Here is a 22,944-nt window from a genome sequence, read left to right as displayed (position 1 = left end):
GAAAAAGGCGCATACACCCACTCTGTTGCGGAGAGAGATATATATTTACTTTGGTCTTTCTACAGACATATTTCTCCCCCTTTTGCCCCCCTTTGCCTTTCCCTTCCCTTCTTTACTCTTCAGGAATGCTGGATAGAAAAGACGGATCGTTCGGATCGTTTTAGAAAACAGGAAATGGTGACGCCTTAGAAACTGTGATACTTTGAAGGGTTTTGGTGACCTCTAGCGGACAGATTTAATCAACGGACTTACCTATTGACCCCTCCCTAGGATCCCCCCCCTCTTTTTCAGTGTCTTTTTTATCCCACCTCTCATCAGCAGATACCAGACTGTTTGTACATTGGATTGTGGAATCGCTCTGGATAAAAAAGAGCAAGGCTGGGGAGAGTTATGGGATTGGTAAATGTTTGAGCAGGAAATAATATATATTTATATGAAACTGTTAGTGAAAGGGAAATTGTAGAGGGGGGAGACTGAGATTGAGTACGGTAAGAGGAGGCGGAGAAAAGATAAGAGAAAACACAGGAGCATAAGATGTCACACACGGTCAAGAAAGGTACGAATGGGGGGACTCCCGGAGAAAGGAGGGGATCTAAACAAGAACCTGACCCTAAGACAGATATTATGAAAATGCTAGTGGAAATTAAGCAGAGTCAAAATAGCTTAGAGCAGAAATTAGAACAAGTGGATAGTAAAATTGGCAACATGGACAAAAAAATCGATGAAACAGTAAATGAAATTAAAGGTCAGATTAAAGAAATATTTAAAAGGACGCAAAATGTAGAAGAAGGGGTGAAGAAGACAAAATTGGAACTAAAGGATATTAAGCGGGACAAGGAAAGAATTAGAGCTGAAATGTCGGATTTAAATAGAGCACAAGAGGAGTTAAAAGACGTTATTGCAATGAATGAACTCCGACAGAGAGAAGTGAACCTTAGGTTGAGAGCCGTCCCGGAGACTCATGGCGAGAATATAAAAGAAATACTAATAAGAGAATTGGCGGCCTGGATGGATGTTACACTAGAAGAAATGACTGGAAACGTACAGAATGCTTTTAGAATGCGTGTTAAAACACCGAAATCCAAAAAGTTTACAGGTGATTGTCTGATAACATTTCGAGACAAAGAATTCCGAAATAAGGTGTTGCAAAAGAATAGAGAAAAAAGATTAAATATTGGGGGTAATTACATAATTATCTTCAAAGACGTTCCAATTAGACTGCTTAAACGAAGAGATTTTTATAAACCACTAGCACAGACTCTGAAAAGGAATAGAATTGAATTTAGATGGGAGTTCCCTGAGGGATTATCATTTGAATATAAAGGGAAAAGACATAGATTAAAGAACTCAGAAGAGACCGGGAAATTCCTGAGGAAATATAAGGAATTAAGAACGGAGGAAGGTGGAGTAAGAGAAGTAGAGGAAGGATCACCTAGAAATAAGAGAACAGAGGAAGAACAAGAAACGAACGGAAGTGGATCAGAGGAAGAGGTAGAAGAGGAAGGGGAGGAAGAAAGCACAGAAAACTAATAAAGGAAGGAGACAGGGAAGAAGGAGGGGAAAGAAGGAAAAGAGAGAAAAGTTTAGTGAATGTCAGGCAATATGGGATTAAAATTTTTGAGTTGGAATGTTAACGGAATAAATGAGAAAAAAAAGAGGAATAAAATCGAACAATTCTTGAAAAAGAAAAATTTGGACATCATCTGTCTCCAAGAGACGCATGTGGCTAACAAGCATAAAAAATTATTAATTAATAAAAGACTGGGAATAGAGTTCGAGTCCTCCGATAAAGAAAAGAAAAGAGGGGTTGTGTTGTACATTAAAAATAAGATCGAAGCTAAACAAATATTGAGAGATGAGGAGGGGAGGATGGTTGCGGTTCGGATCAGCTGGCAAGGAGAGAGTCTAATTGTGATTGGGATTTATGCACCGAATAATAATAAGAGCGAATTCTATAAACATCTCGAAATGAAAATTACAGAATATATGGATCAGAAAATCATTCTTATGGGAGATATGAACGGTGTAATCTCTGTAGAAATGGATAGACTGAGGGAAGGAGTAAGCAAGGAAGGGAAGCTGCCAAAATCATTTTTTTCAATGGTTAAAAACTGTAATTTAATGGATATTTGGCGTCTCAGACACCCCTTGGATAAACAGTATACATTCTACTCCGAACCACACAACTCGATGTCACGGATCGATCAGGTTTGGATATCAAACGAACTGTGTCCCAGGGTAAAAAAAATTGATATAAAACCGAGAGTGATTTCTGACCATAGCCCGATAGAATGGGAATTGGAGAGTTATGATAGAAGAACTTTCAGATGGAGGTTAAAAGATTACCTCCTAAACGATCAAAGAATTGTAGAAAACGCACATAAAAAGCTATCTGAATATTTTATGGACAACCGAGACAAAGGCACAAACATAAACACAGTCTGGGATGCCAGCAAGGCTGTGATTAGAGGATATTTTATTCAGCAGAACGCGATTAAAAACAGGAACAGAGAAAAAGGAAAAGAGGAAATTTTAAGACAGATTATGGAAAGCGAGCAAAAATTGATTAGGAAGCCCAACTCTCAGAAAATAAAAGAAAATATAAAAATTCTCCAAGCCCAATTTACAGCGATATTAAATAGAGAGATAGAGTGGAATATCAAAAAGTTAAGACAAAAGAGCTTCGAATTTTCAAATAAATCTGGAAAGTGGTTGGCGTGGCAAATTAAGAAGAGAAAAGAACAAAGTACAATAAACAGAATTGTAATAGAAGGAGAAGAGGTCACTGATCCCAAAGGAATCAGGAAGGAGTTTCTAGACTATTATAGAAGTCTTTATAAAAAGAAAGAGAGAAATAACCTAAGGAAGATAGAAAGATTTCTGAAAGAGAAAAGGATACAGAAAATCCCAATTGATGGAAAGCAACGTTTAAATAAATCAATCGAAATAGAAGAGATAGAAGAGGTAATTAAAGATTTAAAAAGAGGGAAGGCTCCGGGACCTGACGGATTTACAGCAAGTTATTACAAAGAGATGAAATCGGTGCTTCTGAACCCTTTGAAGGAAATGATGAATAATGTTTTAAGGAAAGGAGAAATTCCGGAGACCTGGAAGGAGGCGTTTATTACCCTCATCCCGAAACAGGATGCAGACCGAACTCAGGTCAAAAATTATAGGCCAATTTCGCTGTTGAACACGGACTATAAAATATTTGCAGGTATCCTAGCGAAAAGATTAAAGACCATTCTGGGAGAAATTATCCACAAAGATCAGGCCGGGTTTCTCCCAGGCAGGAATATGAGGGATAACATAAGATATATAATTAACATGCTCGAATTTCTATCGGTGAGAATTGATAAGCAAGTGACAATGATGTTTGTAGACGCCGAAAAAGCGTTTGACAATGTGGCATGGGATTTTATGATGAAGAACCTAGAACACTTGGAAGTAGGCAGGAACTTCTACAATGGGGTGAATGCAATATACAGAGAACAAAGGGCCAAACTGATTATAAATAACATTGTAACAGAAGAAATTAAGATACAGAAGGGTACAAGACAGGGATGTCCACTCTCCCCGCTGTTATTTATAATGGTTTTGGAAACCCTGTTAAATTCAATCAGACAAAACGAGAAAATCAAAGGAGTCACAATAGGACAACACGCCTATAAGACAAAAGCCTTCGCAGACGACCTGGTTATAATGACGGAAGATCCTATAATCACAGTAGAAGAAATTCTAAAGGAGATAGAACAATTTGGAGAATTAGCTGGCTTTAAACTAAACAAAAAGAAAACAAAGATGATGGTTAAGAACATAGACCAAAGAACAACAGAAATAATCCAAGAACAGTCACAGATACAGGTCGTTAAGAAAATAAAATATTTAGGGATTTGGCTCACGCCAAAAAATATAGATTTATACAAAAACAATTATGAGCCAGTGTGGAGAGAAATAAGAAAAGATTTGGAAACATGGGGAAGACTGAAATTGTCGCTTTGGGGAAGGATTAATACCATTAAGATGAATGTATTACCGAGGGTATTATTTCTATTTCAGAGTATTCCCATAATTAAGGGAAGTAGAGTGTTTAAGGAATGGCAGAGAGTATTATCAAGATTTATATGGCAGGGCAAGAAACCTCGTATAAAATACAAATTGTTGACAGATAAGAAAGAAAGGGGAGGCTTCGCCTTACCGGACCTGGGCCTTTACTACGAAGCAGTATGCCTTTGTTGGCTAAAAGATTGGGTTAAGTTAAAGAATAAGGAACTACTTGATTTAGAAGGTTTCAATAACAGGTCCGGTTGGCACGCCTATCTGTGGTCCGGCAAGAGGAAATCACATAAGGGGTTTGAAGATCATATTTTTAGAGGCCCACTTATTGAGGTATGGGAAAGGTATAAGAACATACTCGAACCTAAGATTCCACACTGGCTCTCACCCCTCGAAGTGATGAGCCTCAAGAAAATTAATATGGGTGGGGACTGGGCAACATATGAGCAACTGTTAATGAAAGAGAATGGGAAATGGAAATTAAAGCCGTATGAGCAGGTTAGGGGGTATGTGTATGACTGGTTGCACCACCGCCAAGTTAACGAAATGTTTAGAAAAGAGGCCAAAGATAGAGGATACGCAGACACAGAATCAAGATTCCAGAGGGAAATTATAAATTGTGAGGAGAAAATAATATCTAAAATGTATAAAATGTTGTTGGATTGGAATTTGGCAGATGAAGAAGTTAAGACAGTAATGATCCGTTGGGCTAATGATGTGGGCCATGCAATACAATTTGAAGAATGGGAGAATTTATGGAAGGAGGGTCTGAACTTTACGGCGTGTATGACTGTGAAAGAGAACGTCATGAAGATGTTTCACAGATGGTATATAACACCTGTGAAATTGTCAAGAATGTACAAAGTAAATAGTAAATGTTGGAAGTGTGAGGAGAAGGAAGGTGCCTTCTACCACATGTGGTGGGAGTGCAAGAGAGTGAGAGAATTCTGGGAAGAAGTCTACACTGAACTAAAAAAGGTCTTAAAGTATACATTCACTAAAAAATCTGAAATTTTTCTGTTAGGAATATTAGGGAACGAAATCAAAAAGAAAGATCATAAACTCATGTATTATGCAACAACAGCAGCAAGGATAGTCCTTGCTCAAAAATGGAAGAAAAAGGAAATGCCAACAATAGAGGAGTGGAGATCGAAGTTATTAGAATACTCAGACTTGGATAGATTAACGGGTAAGATTAGACACCTAAGAGACCAAAATTTCGTCAAGGACTGGGGGAAATATGCGGACTATTTGGAACATCTTAGTGAAGGTCAAATAACGTTAAGGGGCTTTAGAGAAGCACTGTAAAAGAGGAAGAGGTATTGTCTAAGAAAAATAGAGGTATAAGAGTATCAAATGGCAATACATAATAGGTAATGTGTATTTTCGATTTTTATTGCGGAAGATTTACGGGCGGGCTGAAGGAAGTCCAGAAAGAAATGACTATGTTAATTTGAAAGATGTAAAAATCTCTAAGTATATATGGAGCACAATTGGATTTTGATTGCTCTATACGGCCTATAATGGTGGGTGGGTGTATGTGTGTGTGTGTATACATATATATATGGCCTTCATGTGGAGAGGGTGCTCAAAACATTCCTTATCTTATTTTCCTATGATCCAAGTCTTCTCATTTGCCTTTATTAATTTCCCTTGTTTGAAGTTTCTGTTGCCCACACCTGCTCAGACAACTTGCTACTCTGTGAAATCTCAAAAGAGCAGTTTGCCTCTTCACTACATAGTGAAAATTTCTACTGTTCATCTTTTTCTTACATTATTTTCAACATGGTCTTTGGGATCACAAGGGAATACTGGTGGTCCCCAGAAAGCAGTCCAAGAAACTTTGCCATAGTTGAATTCCCTGCAACAACCAGGAGAATTCAGTGCGATTCAAGCAGTAAGCAAGGAGTTCCCTCTTGTGTTTGACCACTGGCACTGCAATTATTTCATGCGCACATCCACATTAATGTCTTTCCAAAGTGTGCACTGAAAATTGCAAGGCGGCCAAGATTGAACAAACTCCTACACTTCTGAACAAGCTTACTAAGTGGGTGTTAGGAAGCCTCCACTTCGCTAAAAACGATCCTTCTATTTTCTCTTATCTGGAAGCAAAGTACTTATGCAGTACATTTTACCTTTCTTGTTCAGTTGTAAGATGGCTAGAATGTAGACATGTCATTGTATATAAAACGATCAACATGAGCAAAATAAACTGTGGGCACACAGTAGCTGCTTGCCGTCACGTTACTTGACTATTTCTCTCTTGAAAGAGTACAATTTTTCAAGTTGATAAATGGGCATGGAAATCCACTCCATCAACCAGTCAAGTTCAAACTCAATAGCCAGGAGCTTATTTGCCACTAATGTATCAGAACCAAATTGGCTCTCTTAACACTCGCATAAAAAAGGAAAGAGACTAATAGACTCTTGACTTTTAATAGATGAGAAAAGGATTGATAGGAAAGTATTAACAAGGAGTCACTCAGTGGAAAGTCACATCCACAGGATAAAGTGTTGACAAGCCAAGTGCGTATACGGTAGATACTGTGGAATGGAGACAGCCCATTTTAAAAAATCAATTCCATCGCTACACAACATACAGTGCCAACTGTTTCAGATTGCATACTGGCTAAATATTTGAGGAACTTAAGGAAAACTTACATAATCTTTTTAACATTCACGAGACTTGTGTATGCATGCTTAGTATTTTTGTACATAACCATCACCTGAATAAGCACAAGTTATTAGTGTTACTGATTTATGTTCTAGTAGACTGGCTTTGTCCATCAGCCTGCAAGATACGTTCGTCCACACACTAGATTTTAGCTCCTGATACACACAATATATGCCCCATACCAGCTACTAAGTTTTTGAACTGTGCTTAGATTTTAAATACTCCCAGCTCTATCTTCCCTGCAAATACAGTGAATAGGCTAGAAAACTGGGGCACTTCCTGCAAGTGTTAGTTACATAATTGTTGACCTCAGTCATTTCCCTATTTAGAATTAAGTTTTAGCACCATAAATGCAACCTTTGGGCCACTAAATGAAACATTTGGCACCAACAAATGATTTAGAACCATCACGTATACAGTGGGATAGGCCCCTTTGTTGTAAGGACTTTTGTCACACCCCAAAAAGAAAAATTCCATGTGTAGCTCAAAATGCCTAAACTTGAAAGAATTTAAGTGTTTGTGTGGAAACTGACCCCTTAGCGGAATCTACAAGCACTACCCTGGGCCAGATCTCTTTAGTTTTCTTAGTGTATCAGGACCACCTCTAGCTATCCTTGTTATTACTATTGCAGGAATGCACCCATGAGCTTCGTCACCCTACCTATCTTTTACCAATGGCACAAGCAGAACTTCCTATCTGTAAAGCCCAACTGAAGCACTTTACATATTAAGCTCACTAAACTTTGGTACTCATTTAAAATAACTCTCAGCCCTCAGTCTCTTTAGGCTGCATTAACACAAACATTCCCAAGTACACTGCTACACAAACGGCCTAACCAATATAATGATGCAGTATACTACAGTGATCATCCCTCAGCATTGTGATGCAACTCCAAGGTCAGCAGGCCAATTATGTTGGGGATACCAGGGCATGGTGTTGCTTTGTACTCTTCCTGCCCCTTCCACCTAAACTCAGAATTTATCTCCTGAACCTCTACTTTGGACAGTGCTTAAAAGTCTGTTTATAGTCAGAACATCACCTTCCTCTGGAGATGCCTACAACTTTAGGCCAGAGTGGAACAGATCAAATGTAGTTTGTGAACTGCGACTTCAGCTGACAAAAAAACCTATAGGTGTATCCTTTAGCAGGGTATTGAAATGACAAGGAAACGGTTTCTGAAAATCATTTTTATTTAAATAAGTGTTTAAATACATTTCACAGAACATCAGGACTTGAACCAAGAAAGCTGTTGCTTCACAGGGTCATTAGTTGTTAAAAGCAGCACTCCACAATGACAAACCTATTTTAAAACTGCTCCCTTAACTTTAAGCCACAGATTGAGTTTGCTATTGATTGGTCTGGGAATGGGGACTTGTTTCCACATCCCCCAATACCTTTGAAGGAAGATTCCTTCAGATGTACAAAGGCAATTCAGACCCCAGCTCTGCACTCTGCCACTTAAGTGTCACAGTTCGTTCCAGACAAGCACCTCTAGTTATTAGCCTCAATTTCTATGACATAGTGGCCTGAAAGTTTTTTAGAAAGTCCCCAACACAGCCAAAACATTCATGGCCTCTTATCAGAAGTGTCTTGTGTAGAATAAGCTTCTGGCTTTACACCATAACTGGGCCTGGTTTAAATGAGGAACAGCAAGACGACACAACGTGGGCTCTTGTCAGTTTATTACATTGCTGAGTTACACTAGTCCAGACTAAGGGGAACCTGATGCGATTACATTATGCAAGCTGGCTTGTTTTTAAACTAGTGATGCGGGACACAAGGAATTTCTCATCTCAGGGAAGTCTGCCCCCTTGAGACTTTGGCGAGCCACAGGCACTTAAAACCCATGGACTTTCAGCTGGTCGTCTTTAGCCAGTCCAATCTGCAGAAAGAAAGAGAGAGGTGATTGTGGCTTCAAACACCAACTCATGAATGCAGTCTGTACAATAGGGTGTCTTTAAAAACTCACCAGCTCGATACCCACCACACACACCAACACAAGCTAAATCCAGTTACTTTACAGGCTGTGTGATTGTCTTAATTCAGTTGCTGCGATCCATCATAAACCTATTCAACCCTATGCCAATCTTAAAATGCAAGAACAGAAGCAATAAGCCAAACAGGAGCTTTAAGGACTCCCTTGAAATGCTCACCTCAACGAGGAACTGACATATGTTCTTCCGCTGGTCCCCTTGAAGCTGAATCACCTCTCCATACTCTGGGTGCTCAATCACAGTACCATTGCAGGCAAATTTCTACAGACATAAAAATCACGTATTAAATATAAATCTCAGAGCATTTTATTTGGGGGGGGGAGCTTTGCCACAATATACACTGAGATGTCCAAGAAACAGATAGCCTATCAACCAAAGCACAAGCCTCTTTTGACACACCTCCAAGTTCTCTCTGGGAAACATCGAAGCTTCTCCTACTCACCTTCTTGAAGGCTTTCACCAGTTTCTTTTTATCATAATCATCGGCGATGCCCTGGACTGTGGTGAGGGTTTTTCTGCCGTTTCTCTGCTGGATCCTTATATGGATGTAGTCCTCAGTCCCAGCAGGAAGTAAGTCATCACCCTTACTTGCATCAGCAAAGGGGTCTGGAAAGAGAAATAAAGTGTTAAAAGCTACACAAAGGACATGACACCCTTGCTAAAAACGCAAAGGTGCTTATTTTTGTTGCTGGGTAAGCTTAAAATGCCTCCTTCTCAACATCATCCACAACACTTCATATTCTTGTTCGAAAGCCCAAGAGCTATGAACTATGCACCAAACAAAGTGCCATCGATGAACTGCTCAGCCACAAGGAAAGGAGTTTGCATGAGAGCCACAGTGTTACTCCGCCACTGATGCGGGCCTCTTCCTTGTCACCCGGTTACACAGTACTTTGCTCTCTTCCTCTTGCAGGCCCTGAAAACAGGCCCTTTCCTCTCGGGCCACGTGACACCCGTCGAGCCGCCTCTCCCTGTCCCGAAGCCCCTCCCTCGTCTCCGGCTGACGCAACCGCCAAGAATTAGCAACTGCGTCAGTGAAGGGGGGGGGGTAGAGAGAGAAGGGAAGATGGCAGAGGCTGCTCAGCAAACGCCACATCCCGGGGCCTCACCGAGACACATAGAAACAAGCATACTGACCCCCCCCCCCAAATCTGCTTTTGCCGCAGCCCCCGTGGCCGATCAATCCTCTTAACAGAAAAACACCCCTCCCCACTAGAAAAAACCCATTACTTGCGCTAAGCCCCCCCCAATTCCTACCAAAGGCACTTCCCTCCCCCCATCGCTTCCAATACCCCAAAAGCCCCCGCAACTCAGGCTAAGGATATGCGACCCCCGCCCCGCTTTCCACCCTATCGAAAAGTATTTCGCCCCCCCCCCATTATTCTGGCTTCATGCCAACCTCGATCTAAGTTCTTTATCCTCCATTACGCATCTCTCCGCCCCACAACCCCCCCCCAGCAACACCGCGGTCAAGCGGCTCCTCCCCATTTACCCCCCTCTCCCCCATTGTCCACCCTCCCCACGCGGAAACAGGCTCCGCCCCCTCTACCGCAGCCATGGCTCCGCCCCCAGACTCTTCGCCCCCCCGTCCCTTTTCGAAAAATGCCCCCTCCCTCACCCGCAGTTTCTAGTCAGTCTCTTCTCTCTCGCCCTAGTTCCGGCCCCGCTCGGGCCTCGCCCTTTGTCCCGACATTAGAGGCCTGTTCGCCTCCTCCGAGGCCTTCCCTCGCTTAAGGACCAACCGACGACACCCCCCCCCAACGGTTTCCCCTCAGGCTCGTTTTTGACCCCCCCCCCTTCTGCCCGCCCCACAGAAACCTGAGGCTTCCTGCCTATTTGCCCCCCCCCCTCCGGCCGGTGTCCTCACCGAAGGAGTGGAGGTTCTGGATAGCGGACATACGACGCGCTTCGCTTCGCTTTTTCCCGGGTCGAAGGCAACTGCAGCGACGGCGAAAGGCGGACGCGACGAAGTAAACGGCTCTTCAACCTCTGCGAGGGGGCACCAAAAAAAGGAAAAGGCAGCAGGAAGGGCGGGGCCACACGGCCGGCCGTTTATATAGTGGGTAGGCTTTTGTGACGTCAGCGCGCACCGGGAGGCGAGGGAAGGGATTGGCTAGAAAGGGGAACGGGGTGTGTTGTGAGAAGAGGGGGGGGACTAAACGCACAACCCCGCTGGAGGGGGATGGGAGGAATCAAGGCTGCGGCTGTGCGGCCGTCACGCTCAGGCCCTGTCCTCCTTCTCCACCCCTGCCCCGCCCGTAGCCGCGTATTTGTGCAGCCCCAGCACGCTTGCGCAGTGGATAGAGGGAGGCGACGGGAAACTGGACACGACTGGATTTTCCCCCCCTTGTGACGTCGTCGCGCGCTAGGGCTTGAGGGGGATTGGACGACAAAGAACGTAGCGCGGGGAGGGGGCGCTGCGCACTTTCTAAGGGGAGAGGGGAAAGGCAGGCGGGAAGGGAAAAAGTAGGGGAGGCGGAGAGAAACGAATGTTTGGCGCATGCGCGTTGTTGCGTGAGGCATTTTTTTCCCCCCAGGGTGTGAGTTTGTGTGTGCTTTGTTTGCTTTTTATTTGCGTTTGGTTGTCATGATCATCTCCAGTGTCATCATTTTTTAAAAGAAAAAAATAAAGAGCATTTTAGGGTCCTGAAATGTGAAGTCTCTCTGAGGGAAGCCTATTCCTTGGTAGTAGGAAGTGCACTCTGTACGTGCCCAGAGGCGCCCCCTTTTTCGTTGAAAAGATCACGTTCTGCTACGCAGGAAAACAATATTTTAAGTCATCCACGGGGTTCAGTAGCTACATCAAACCAAGCCTGGTTTCATTGGGGCTGAGGCGAATAGCGCCCCATTTCAATTGACCCGTCGCAAGATTTAGATTGGTATGTCTTAAATTATAAAACAAAACAAAACAACAGCCAATTTCTCCAAATAAATGTGACCCAGTTCATTGATTACCTTTTCCTGTCCTTACAAGGGCTGCACAACAGGCAGAAACTTGACAAGTGAAGCAGGGTCAGTGCTGTGGAGAAGGACAACAAATGGTGGCAGCTCTGTCTGAGCTTCAGCTCTGGTTCAGTGTCTTTGGACCCTAGCATCTAACATTTTGTGGTAGTTTAATCATCATCTATGGCAGACAGAACTCCAGATGAGCAGCAGCCCTTTTTTATCCCTCTTCAGAGTTGGGCAGAGGGGCCTTCTCTTTTTTTATATATATATAATGGTTATTAAATTTCCTGTTTTACAATTTAGAATACTCATTTAAACATCCTTAAAATATCAGTGACTTCCCTTCTTCGCTTTCCATAGTTCATTTTGCATATCATAAATCCCTGCATATTTTACATAAAATAAACCATTCAGTATTCCATTATTACATCCATCAAAACTTATTTACACTGTTGAATTTATCTTAATGCTGCCAACCTTTTCAAGTGCACACAATTCCCCCCATATATTCAATAAACATTTTCCAATCTTCTCTAAACGGATGTTCTTCTTGTTTTCTTATTCTATATGTTAACTCCGTGAGTTGCACATAATCTGTCAGTTTAAGTCGCCATTCTTCTTTAGTTGGGTCCTTTCTCGTTTTCCATTTTGGGGCTAAGAAAACATGGGCCGCAGTAGTGGCATACATAAATAACATTTTTTGACACCTGGGAATTTCCATCTGAATTATCCCCAACAAAAAGGACTCTTTTTGGGGGGGGGGAGAGAACTTTTAAACATTTTTTTCAATTCATTATGGATTATTATGGTTTGAATGATAATAAATCCATAATGACAGTGGGGCCTTCTCAATGCAATTCAGAAATAGAAACACCTAATCCTGTTCCTTCGTCCTTTTAATCCAGTCAGTTATCTTGGTGATTTGTGCTGTCTGTGCGTATTAAGCCAATAAAAGTTTTATCCTTAGGTCAAACATTTTGAAAGCCAGATCTACCGTACCTCAGCTGAGGCGATACTCGGGATTTTGTTGTCTCAGTTTCTCAGGAGAGACAAGCAAAACAAAGACAAAAAAACCTTTTATGTGTAGGCTCCTCTATAAAATAATAGACCTCCTTAGTCAGCAATTAATTAGCTGGGAGAATGATGCAACATGAATACTGCAGAAATGCCTGGACTTGGCAGTGAATTTTGTGAGTTTCTGAGCAGTAACTTCAGAACAAATTCCAGACCGTCTGGAATTCATGTGAGGCCCCAAACGTATGGTTTCCTGTTTTCCCCCGCTGCTGCAGTGTGCATGCATGTGTGGGAGCTTTGATGACTGGACATCTCCCCCTACTCGGGGAAGAAAATGCCACAGAGCTGGCTCTCTGCCTCTGCATGAGCTGTTGCCACCAGGGCCTCTCTTTCACATTGCACATATTTCAGATTTCCAAAATACTGCAGATGTCCAGTTTGTCCAAACTACTGAAATGAACCAGTTAATGGGGCAGCATGCACCCCATTCTTTCCTCTGTGAATTCCTCCTCTTCATTTGCAACTCCCTCGCCTCCATCGTCCTTGACTTGGGACACGGCACTCCATGTTCTGGTAACTTCCAGACTGGATTATTGTAGGGTGCTCAGACCTGGGGCTGCCCTTGAAGATGACCCAGAAACTTCAGCTTGTCCAAAATGCAACAGCCAGATTATTGGCTTTAGAACTCATAATAATCCTTGTTCCAAAACAGCTGCATTGGCTGCTGGTTAGTTTCCAGGCCGCATTCAAGGTGCTCACGATAGTGTGCGGCTTTTGACGAATGCTGAAGACACACCTCTTTGGCACCTGAGATAGGTGTTTTCAGAACTCACCCTATTATTGTGAATGTAACACGTTTTAATGTTTTTCTTGTGGTAACCATCTGGCACCTGTTGGTTAAGGTGGGTAATAATAATAATAATAATAATACTCCTGGAGCTTCATGCATATGCTTCAACATTTCTCTGATGAAAATAGGGATGTCCTGTTCAATACGAATACTAATATTAATGCTAATACTAATATTTATACCTCACCCTTCTGACTGGGTTGCCCCAGCCACTCTGGGGCGGCTTCCAACATATTTAAAAACACAATAAAACATTAAATATTTAAAAACTTGACTATACAGGGCTGCCTTCAGATGTCTTCTTAGTATAGTTACTTATCTTCTTGGCTCAGAGGTCGCATAACTCCATGCCCTCCAACATTACTCCAATGAAAACATGGACATCCTGCCATACCCTCCAACATTTCTCCAATGAAAATAAGAAAATTGGGACATCCTGGAACCAAACCAGAAACTGGGATGGCTTCTGTAAGTCTGGGACAGTCCCTGGAAAATAGGGACACTTGGAGGGTCTGTTCATGTTTCCTGCTGCTTAACTGGGATGTTCACTCTTCTTTTTCACCTGCTATTAGGCTGGAAGCTACTTGAACCTTATAACGGCATAACCTGCTTTCTATAGCCAGTTGCCAGATCTTCCTTGAATTGGTTTTGACCCTGGGGCTCCTAGGTGTTTGACCCCTATAGTAAAGCAATGCAGAGAAACATCTGGATGTTATTTTCCTATGACTACGACTCCCCGGCTGGAACCAGAACATACCTGCCCAAACCTGATTTGTATTTTCTGTGCGGTGCAGAGCACATAAACAGGCTCTCAAACATAGACTCCATTGGATGACCTTGCACCAGATTGTCTATAAGCCATTCCACAGAGGAATGTAGCTCAGTCAGTCAATGCAGGTGAAAGCTTAAGAATGGATTAACTCTTTCTCTTTGTCATGGTTTAAATGCCTGGTGCCTGTTTTCATCCCCAGTGTCTGATCTGATTATTTTATGCAAAAGGGGAAGTGATGCTTCGCATTGGATCAACTCGTGTGTTGCAAGCGTATACACGCTTGTGGGTTCAACCTTCCCAAATGTTTGGTATTCTCCACGCATTATGATTGCACCTTACATGTGATTAATTTGTACGACCTCAAGCTCGCGTACTTGAAAGCTGGCTGGTTGAAATTCCACAAGTTAATTGCCCACAAGGCAGAGATCTTAAAGGCTCCCTTTGCTCTGAGTTTCCCCAGTGTGGAAATAGCTTTTAAACTTTCAGAGTTGCTTACCAGGCCCTGGCAGGCTCTTGTGAGGTTTTGTGGGGACTCAAACAGAGCCTTCTAGAGACTGGTAAGCAAGGCAAGGTTAGCCATGCGGGGGCAGTTCCAAGGGGGTGGTACAGGTATAGACATTTTTGCGTGCATGTGCACAACCCCCGTGCAAAACGTGTTCCATTTCTCAGTGCATACATTGCATGAGTTAGAGATTTCCCATGTGCAGGGAAGGCAGGAAGAAATGTGTCTGACGATAACAAAATTTGGGTTCACCCTTTGAATGGCAGCTTTAACAAAAAACGGTACTAGACTACTTGTCAAGGGTACAGCCATGCAAATAAGCTACCAGAGAGGCTGCAAAGCGGAGATGTGTAGAAGAGGAGGGGTGTTGCCTGTGGGGAGTCGAAAGAGCCAGATAGAGAAGCCTGGAGGGGAGCATTTGGTTCCCCATCCCTGAATCATTACCGTATTTTTTGCTCTATAAGACGCACCCGACCATAAGACACACCTAGTTTTTAGAGGAGGAAATCAAGAAACAAGAAAGCAACACAAAGCCTCTTGAGCGAAGAGGGAGGAGCGCTCCGGCTGCGCTCAAGAGGCTTTGTATGGCTATCCCTGAAGCCAAGAGAGCAAGAGGGATCAGTGTGCACTGATCCCTCTTGCTCTCCTGGCTTCAGCGATAGCTGTGCAGCCTGCATTCACTTCATAAGACGCACACACATTTCCCCTTACTTTTTAGGAGGGAAAAAGTGCGTCTTATAGAAGGAAAAATGTGGCATATGTTGTATTCTGGAAACAAGGTTTTCGATCTATACCCTGATGAGCCTGGCTTCAAATTAAACCTAATGCAGGGAGGGAAAGAAGGGTGAGTGTGAGATACAGCAATCTGTTTCAAATACTTTGAATTTGCCGCCCCTCCTCCTATACAGCTTATTGGGCCCCCGAGTTCACCCCAATAAGCTGTTCCATACGTCCTTGTGTGATCTTTGCTCATGCAGCCCATGGCTGTGTAAAAGGATCTGTGGAGCAGTAACCCTACGCTGGGGCAATGAGAAGAAGAAGAAGCGGAGCTGTGCATCCCCGATGGCTCTCCTGTCTTGGCCAATGAGGCAGGAAGAGAGGTATCCTATTTTTCCCTGGAACGTTGCGTCATGGCCTGCCAGGGCCCGCCCCACAGTTTGCAAACCACAAAGGAGGCTGGAGAGGGAATATCCTGGAACGACCTTCAAAGGCAGCTCGCCCCTGTTGTGTCTTGTCCACCTTTCCAGAACTGCCTTTAGGCAAAACATTCCTTCCGACCAGATTTTCTTCTCTGAACTTCCTCCATTCGCAATCACCACAATTTTTAGGGGTGGTGGTGGAATATCTTGCAGAAATAAGCTAGAGATGATTGCTGTCAGGTCCGAAGGATGAGTTCAGGGTTGCAACACTTGGCTGAGCCGGTCCTGGAAGTCAACATACATTATTTCATCCCATGGCCTTAGCCTTGAGAAGTTGGGCGGGTTCATGTATGCCACCACAGCAGCAAGGATTCTTATCGCCAAGCATTGGAAGACTCAAGATTTGCCCACACTGGAGGACTGGCAGACGCAACTGATGAACTACATGGAACTAGCTGAGATGACTGCCAGGATCCGAGATCTGGGAGAAGAAGCAATGGAAGAGGACTGGAAAAAATTTAAGGACTATTTGCAAAAGTATTATAAGTTATATGAACTTTGAGATGCCGTATGACTTGGAAGGTTAGCCCCAGCAATGAGAGTGGATTATATAAGAAATTGGATAATATTTATGAAAGAACCAAAGTTTAAATGTGTAAAAACAATAATATGCTATATTTTTAGAGTAAATGGAGAATAAGGGATTTAAACTTAAATTGCAATTGAAAGTACAAAGAAACACATGAAACAAGGGTATAACTTGCTGATAATTTTTATTGTTAAGAATGCATTGGGCGGGAGATGTGGGGAAGTCCGATAGAAATTTGAAAAAAGTTGTTGAAATGGTCTGGATTTTCTGTTTTTTCTTCTTTTCTATTTTCTATGTTTTTTCTTTTTTCTGTTGTATGTGTAACTGGAAAAAATGTAATAAAAATTATTATAAAAAAAAAGAGAGAAGTTGGGCGGGTTGGTGGTTGGCAATGCTTGCTCCATTGCCCTTGGTGGCAGAAAGCTCACTGATTTCAATCTGTGCCCGACTATGCCCTTTGTTTCTCTGGCGGTGAGGGCAAGCTTGGCCCACTTCACGCCAAGTTGGTTGTGGCCATCCAGTAAGAGTAGAGAACCTTTACCTGCCTAAGGGGGGCATTCACTCATGGGAAATGCCAATATTGGATGGGGCCAGAGGCAACAGCGAAGCAGCAACAGGTGTGAATCTTATCTTTGTACAGGAGTTCACATTCAGTCAGATTACGGTGCTTCTTTTTTCCTCTGGGCCACTTTTTCAGAATAAAAATTGGTTTGTGGCACAACAATTTTTTTGTTGATAAGAAATACAATAAACAGAAAGAAACAATTCCTAGCAGTGCTTGATTTATAACATAGAACACAACTGCCTTATAATAGGACCATGAGACAGCCAGAAAGTATAAAACAATGCAGCTACACAAGAACACGAATCATTCCCAAAATATACACATCTCTTACATACCCACCATAAGTATGTATACAGACTGGTTGGGAGGTGTGAGCTTGCTTTTGGTGGGTAATCTCACTTACACAGGGTCTAATCTGAGACAAACAAACTCCAAGATCCTCATCAACAAAAAGAAGGCTTTCTTTTTTCCGACCTTCCATATTTGTAAGAGTTGAACCTTCCTCACATGGTTGTTGTGAGGATAAAATGGGGAGGTAAAGGAACTGTGTATGCTGCCATGAGTTCCTCGGAGAAAATGGTGAGATATAAATGCAATTATTATTGTTATTGAGGGGCTCAGCCCCAATCACTGAGCGACGCAAGATTCCAGGTGCTTACCCAGGGTTCGTGTTTCCTCTTGGAAATGAGGCACAGCGGAGACTGTGGAGTCTTTATGATATATGGTTTATTTACACATATATACAACCTGAGGCTGCAATGGAGGGGTTCACAGCATCAGCACCCCCAAAGGGTCTTGTTTCTCCCATCCTTGCAGCCTTGGATTCAAACAGAAATCAACATGGCTCTCAAACGTTGCTCTGACGCTCTCTCCAGCTTGCTGCTTTACTTCTAGGTCCCGCTCAACTCTCACCTTTGCCTTTTCCTCACTACCACACACCCATCTGCCATCTCATACAGAACCACTTTGTTTCCCTTAATGGCCCATCACCCAGGCAATTACCTCAACACCGAAGCTAGCCTGGCTTATATTTTAACACTTGCTGGATCCAGGGGTTAGAAGGATCTCTGCATACAGTCTACTCTTCCCCCACCCCAAATTCATAACATTATTACAGAATTCATCCGGAATGTGGGTGGAGACATGCATCAAAATGTGCCTCCAATGAAGGCTTTGCAGCCACACTTTGATGCACGGTGGGTTATGCATCTGACTTAACACTGGTTCTCAGTTCAGCAATACTTGGGGGAAGAGTCTGGTTTAGTAGGACTGGCTGGCTGATAGCTGCTGCAGCCTCTCTCAGCTGGAGACGAAAGAGCTCTGCTTGAATAGAGATGCTGTGGTGGGTGTTCTATGGCAGGGATTTGGGTGGCGCTGTGGTCTAAAACACTGAGCCTTTTGGGCTTGCTGATTGGAAGGTTGGCAGTTCAAATCCCCACGATGGGGTGAGCTCCTGTTGCTGTGTCCCAGCCCCTGCCAACCTAGCAGTTCAAAAGCACACCAGTGCTAGTAAAGAAATAAATACCACTGCAGTGGGAAGGTAAACGGTGTTTCTGTGTGCTTTGGTTTCCATCATGGTGTCCTGTTGTGCCAGAAGCGGTTTAGTCATGCTGGCCACATGACCCGGAAAACTATCTGTGGACAAACACCAGCTCCCTCGGTCTGTAAACGAGATGAGCGCCGCAACCCCATAGTCACCTTTGACTGGACTTAACCATCTAGGGTCCTTTACCTATTTTTTACTCTATGGCAGGGAAAGGCAGACTTCAGGTTTGCGGAATCTATACCCTGAGATCCACCAGAACCAGGTGCAAAAGTGGCACGCTTATCATTAAATTCTAAACCCTGGAATGGTTTTTGAGCACCAGAACAACAGAGCTCACAGCGCTTCTGCACAGAAATCCAGTCCTAGCTACCCTTCATTCTGCTATAATCTAGTGAATCAGTTGTCAGTATTAAATAACCGAGAGTCCAAAATATTTGCTGATCTACTTCAAAGAGAGGAGATATGATAGCCATCTTCAAATATCTGAAGAGCTGTCACAAGGAGGATGGAGCAAGCTTGTTTTCTCCTGCTCCGGAGGGTAGGACTCGGACCAATGGATTCAAGTTACAACAAAGGAGATTCTGACTTGAACACCATGAAGAACTTTAAAATAATTTTACATTTTTTGAAACTTTCCAACATAAGGTAAAGGTAAAGGGACCCCTGACCCATTAGGTCCAGTTGTGACCGACTCTGTGGTTGCGGCGCTCATCTCGCTTTATTGGCCGAGGGAGCCGGCGTACAGCTTCCGGGTCATGTGGTCAGCATGACTAAGCCACTTCTGGCGAACCAGAGCAGCGCATGGAAATGCCGTTTACCTTCCCACCGGAGTTTTACCTATTTATCTACTTGCACTTTGACGTGCTTTCAAACTGCTAGGTTGGCAGGAGCAGGGACCGAGCAACGGGAGCTCACCTCGTCACGGGGATTCAAACCACCGACCTTCTGATCGGCAAGTCCTAGGCTCTGTGGTTTAACCCACAGCGCCACCCGTGTCCCTATAACTTTCCAACATACAATACAGTAAAAACCAAACTGATCCAAATAAGAATTTTCTGAGTAAGAGCTTTTTGACAGTGGAACGGACTGCCTTTGGAAGTTGTGGACTCTCCTTCATTGAAGGTATCTAAACAGAGGTTGGATGGCCATCTGTCACGGATGCTTTAGTTGAGATTCCTACATTGAGGGGGGCGGTTTGAACTAGATGACCCTCAGGGTCCCTTCCAACTCTTCAATTCTATGAGATCACCCAGATTTCCCCCAGTAAATCCTGATTACCTCCCTGATGCACGTGTGTGTAATGGGACACCCTGATGACACACCCTGCTTCCTCCTTTAGAACTTCAAAAGAACATTTACCTTCATAGTGGAAAGTCTCCTGAAGTGGTGGTGGTGGGAGTTGGATGCTCTACTTTGCTTGCCTCCAGCTCGGTCTCCACCACCACCATGCTACTTGGAGATGCTCAACAGAATGTGAGCAAATCATTCTGCTCAGCTTTTTGCTTCCTGAAGCAGTCATTCATCATCTTCCAAATCCTCCAGTTCCATGTGCACAGCCTGGTAATTTCCTCCATTTTTTTTACCCCCCCTCACCCCCCGTTAATGCAAGAGTAGCAGAATCACAGCTAAGAAGCTCAAATCATATATCTGACTGGCACCTTTCTTTGGGAATTAAATCAATGTCCAGACATTAACATTCAAAAAATTTACTTGTGGAAACCTATTTGTTGTTGTTGTTTAGTTGTATCCGACTCTTCGTGACCCCATGGACCAGAGCACACCAGGCACTCCTTTCTTCCATTGCCTCCCACAGCTTAGCAAACACATGTTCGTAGCTTCGAGAACACTGTCCAACCATCTTGTCCTCTGTCATCCCCTTCTCCTTGTGCCCTCCATCTTTCCCAACATCAGGGTCTTTTCCAGGGGGTCTTCTCTTCTCATGAGGTGGCCAAAGTATTGGAGCCTCAGCTTCAGGATCTGTCCTTCCAGTGAGCACTCAGGACTGATTTCCTTCAGAATGGAGAGGTTTGATCTTCTTGCAGTGCATGGGACTCTCAAGAGTCTCCTCCAGCACCATAATTCAAAAGCATCAACTCTTCGGCCTTCTTTATGGTCCAGCTCTCACTTCCATACATCACTACTGGGAAAACCATAGCTTTAACTTTGTTGGCAAGGTGATGTCTCTGCTTTTTAGGATGCTGTCTAGGTTTGTCATTGCTTTTCTCCCAAGAAGCAGGCGTCTTTTAATTTCGTGGCTGCTGTCACCATCTGCAGTGATCATGGAGCCCAAGAAAGTAAAATCTCTCACTGCCTCCATTTCTTCCCCTTCTATTTGCCAGGAGGTGCCGGGACCAGTGGCCACGATCTTCGTTTTTTTGATGTTGAGCTTCAGACCATATTTTGCGCTCTCCTCTTTCACCCTCAATAAAAGGTTCTTTAATTCCTCCTCACTTTCTGCCATCAAGTGGCGGAAACCTATAGATGAATTCAAACATAATATTTACAGCTGCATGCTTTTCCAAGCATGGGCCTTTGGTCTCTTCTTCTAAAGTCCAAGCAACTTATTTCCCTCCCTTTCCAGAGCTCAGCACTCAGCCTTCTGTATCGCAATTAGGCCATGCCTTGCAGCTCCTATGAGAGATTTCCACTTTTACCTTCTCCTGCAGCTTTGCTCTTTTTCTTTCAAGTAGAGAAGAGGCACTGCAAAACTTTATTCAATTTAGCAGTGCTCCTAATTGCATGAGAACTACTAGAGAACGCTCTAGAATTCAGTCACCAACCAACCAAATGTAAAGGCATAGTAATGCATACAAGCATTTGCGATTTCAGTGAATTAAATTACTAAATACCCCTGACCTGTACAGCTTGAGGGTCCCATCTTCACCTCCCCTTCATCAGCAGAGACCTACTCCTGCCTTTTCCGCAGGAAAACCCATTTAATAGGGACAGTGTCATAGTACCATCAAAAGAACCATCAGCGTATGTGGCGCTTTGCAAAGGAACATCTAAGGAATAAACAGCTTTCTGCCCCAAAGCACTTACAGTCTCAATTTCTATGGTGGAGGAAATAACAAATGCCAGGGTGGAAAAAGAAAGCACTCCTATGTATTCTTGAACTTCCCCATTGAAAGCTATTGCTTTGCTTTAGGGCTACTTTGATGTGTGTAAGTTATGGCTGTTTATTTTGACTAGTGTCTTTAGCGTGTCACACTCACAAAGATGTAGGGTATGTTCACATTACCACTAATTCTGCCTCCAGCATTAGCTACGATCCATATCGATTCTGTAGTTTGTTGGCAAACACTGCTGTTTGGTGTCCCCCCCGCACCCCCCCAAAAAACCAGTTTCAGTACAGCTAGAAAATCAAATGCAGAGGAAACAGTGAAGCAAAATTTGAGACAGCTGTTGCACATGTGCAGATGACAACTTTGTGACTAGGAGTTTCAGTAGTAGGGGGGTTGTAGGGGCAGGGAAACCAAAATGGTGTTGTGTGTTGGGCAAAGAAATTCTTCTGATGTGAACAACACAGTGCTTAAAATGCAGTTTGTGGGGGAAATGACCTTGCTGATTTAAGCTTCTAATGTGAGCATACCCGTATTTTGGAATGTGTTGCCGAAACTGCTATGGCCAGGGATTTTTCCGTATTCTTTCTTCCATATTCAGAACGCCACTTTGTGGAAAAACCCACGGAACATTCCGGGCACTGGAAAATTCCACATACCTGTGCTGATGTTTCCAATACCCTGCCTGCCTCTATTCACCAAGCTCTACTATCTTGAAATGTCTGCATTTTTTCTTGTGATCTGTCCTCACTTTCAGCATTCTTCCACTGAGCTCTTAACTTGGGTGTGGGCCAAGAATGGCTTTCAGGAATAATATATGTCGTGCATTTGAATTTTGAAGAGAGCAAAATCCTGGAACGTTCACAGTTTGGAGTGGGGGGTAGGGAAGCAACGTATTGCAAGAGCTTTCTATCTACTTTTTATGGTTTTAATAAAGCAAGATACATGCTGCCTCAGTCATGAAATCTCTCTCCTTCTTTACACCCAGCCACCCTCCCTGACTGGGGAACATTGTGATCTGGACTTCATGAGTGCGGCAGGGGGTGGGGGGGGTGGGCTGGTGGGAGGAAAGGCTTTGCTGTGTGCCAATCTTATGGTTCTGAATCCAAACTCAAATATGCTCCATGATCTTGTATGAAAAAGGGATTGGGGCTCCAAGCACCCCCCCCCCGGCAATGTTTTATTGCAGATGTTTTCTGCAACATGTTTTCCCCTCCCAAATACAGCCATACTT

General features: G+C 43.4%; 1 protein-coding gene across 1 annotated transcript; it reads right to left on the bottom strand.

Annotated features, from left to right (window-relative positions):
• Positions 1-7,903: 7,903 nt before the first annotated feature.
• Positions 7,904-11,108, bottom strand: EIF1 (eukaryotic translation initiation factor 1). The gene is made up of 4 exons (XM_083470383.1): positions 10,593-11,108; positions 9,168-9,331; positions 8,885-8,986; positions 7,904-8,613 (listed from the first exon to the last, which is right to left on the bottom strand). The coding sequence occupies exons 1-4, from the start codon at positions 10,621-10,623 to the stop codon at positions 8,569-8,571; spliced, it is 342 nt and encodes a 113-aa protein (XP_083326509.1). The 5' UTR covers positions 10,624-11,108; the 3' UTR covers positions 7,904-8,568.
• Between the last annotated feature and the right edge of the window lie 11,836 nt (positions 11,109-22,944).

Source organism: Podarcis liolepis (assembly GCF_965112155.1).
Source record: "Podarcis liolepis genome assembly, chromosome: 13".
Lineage (NCBI taxonomy): Eukaryota > Metazoa > Chordata > Lepidosauria > Squamata > Lacertidae > Podarcis > Podarcis liolepis.
This window is presented reverse-complemented; position numbering and strand designations above follow the sequence as displayed.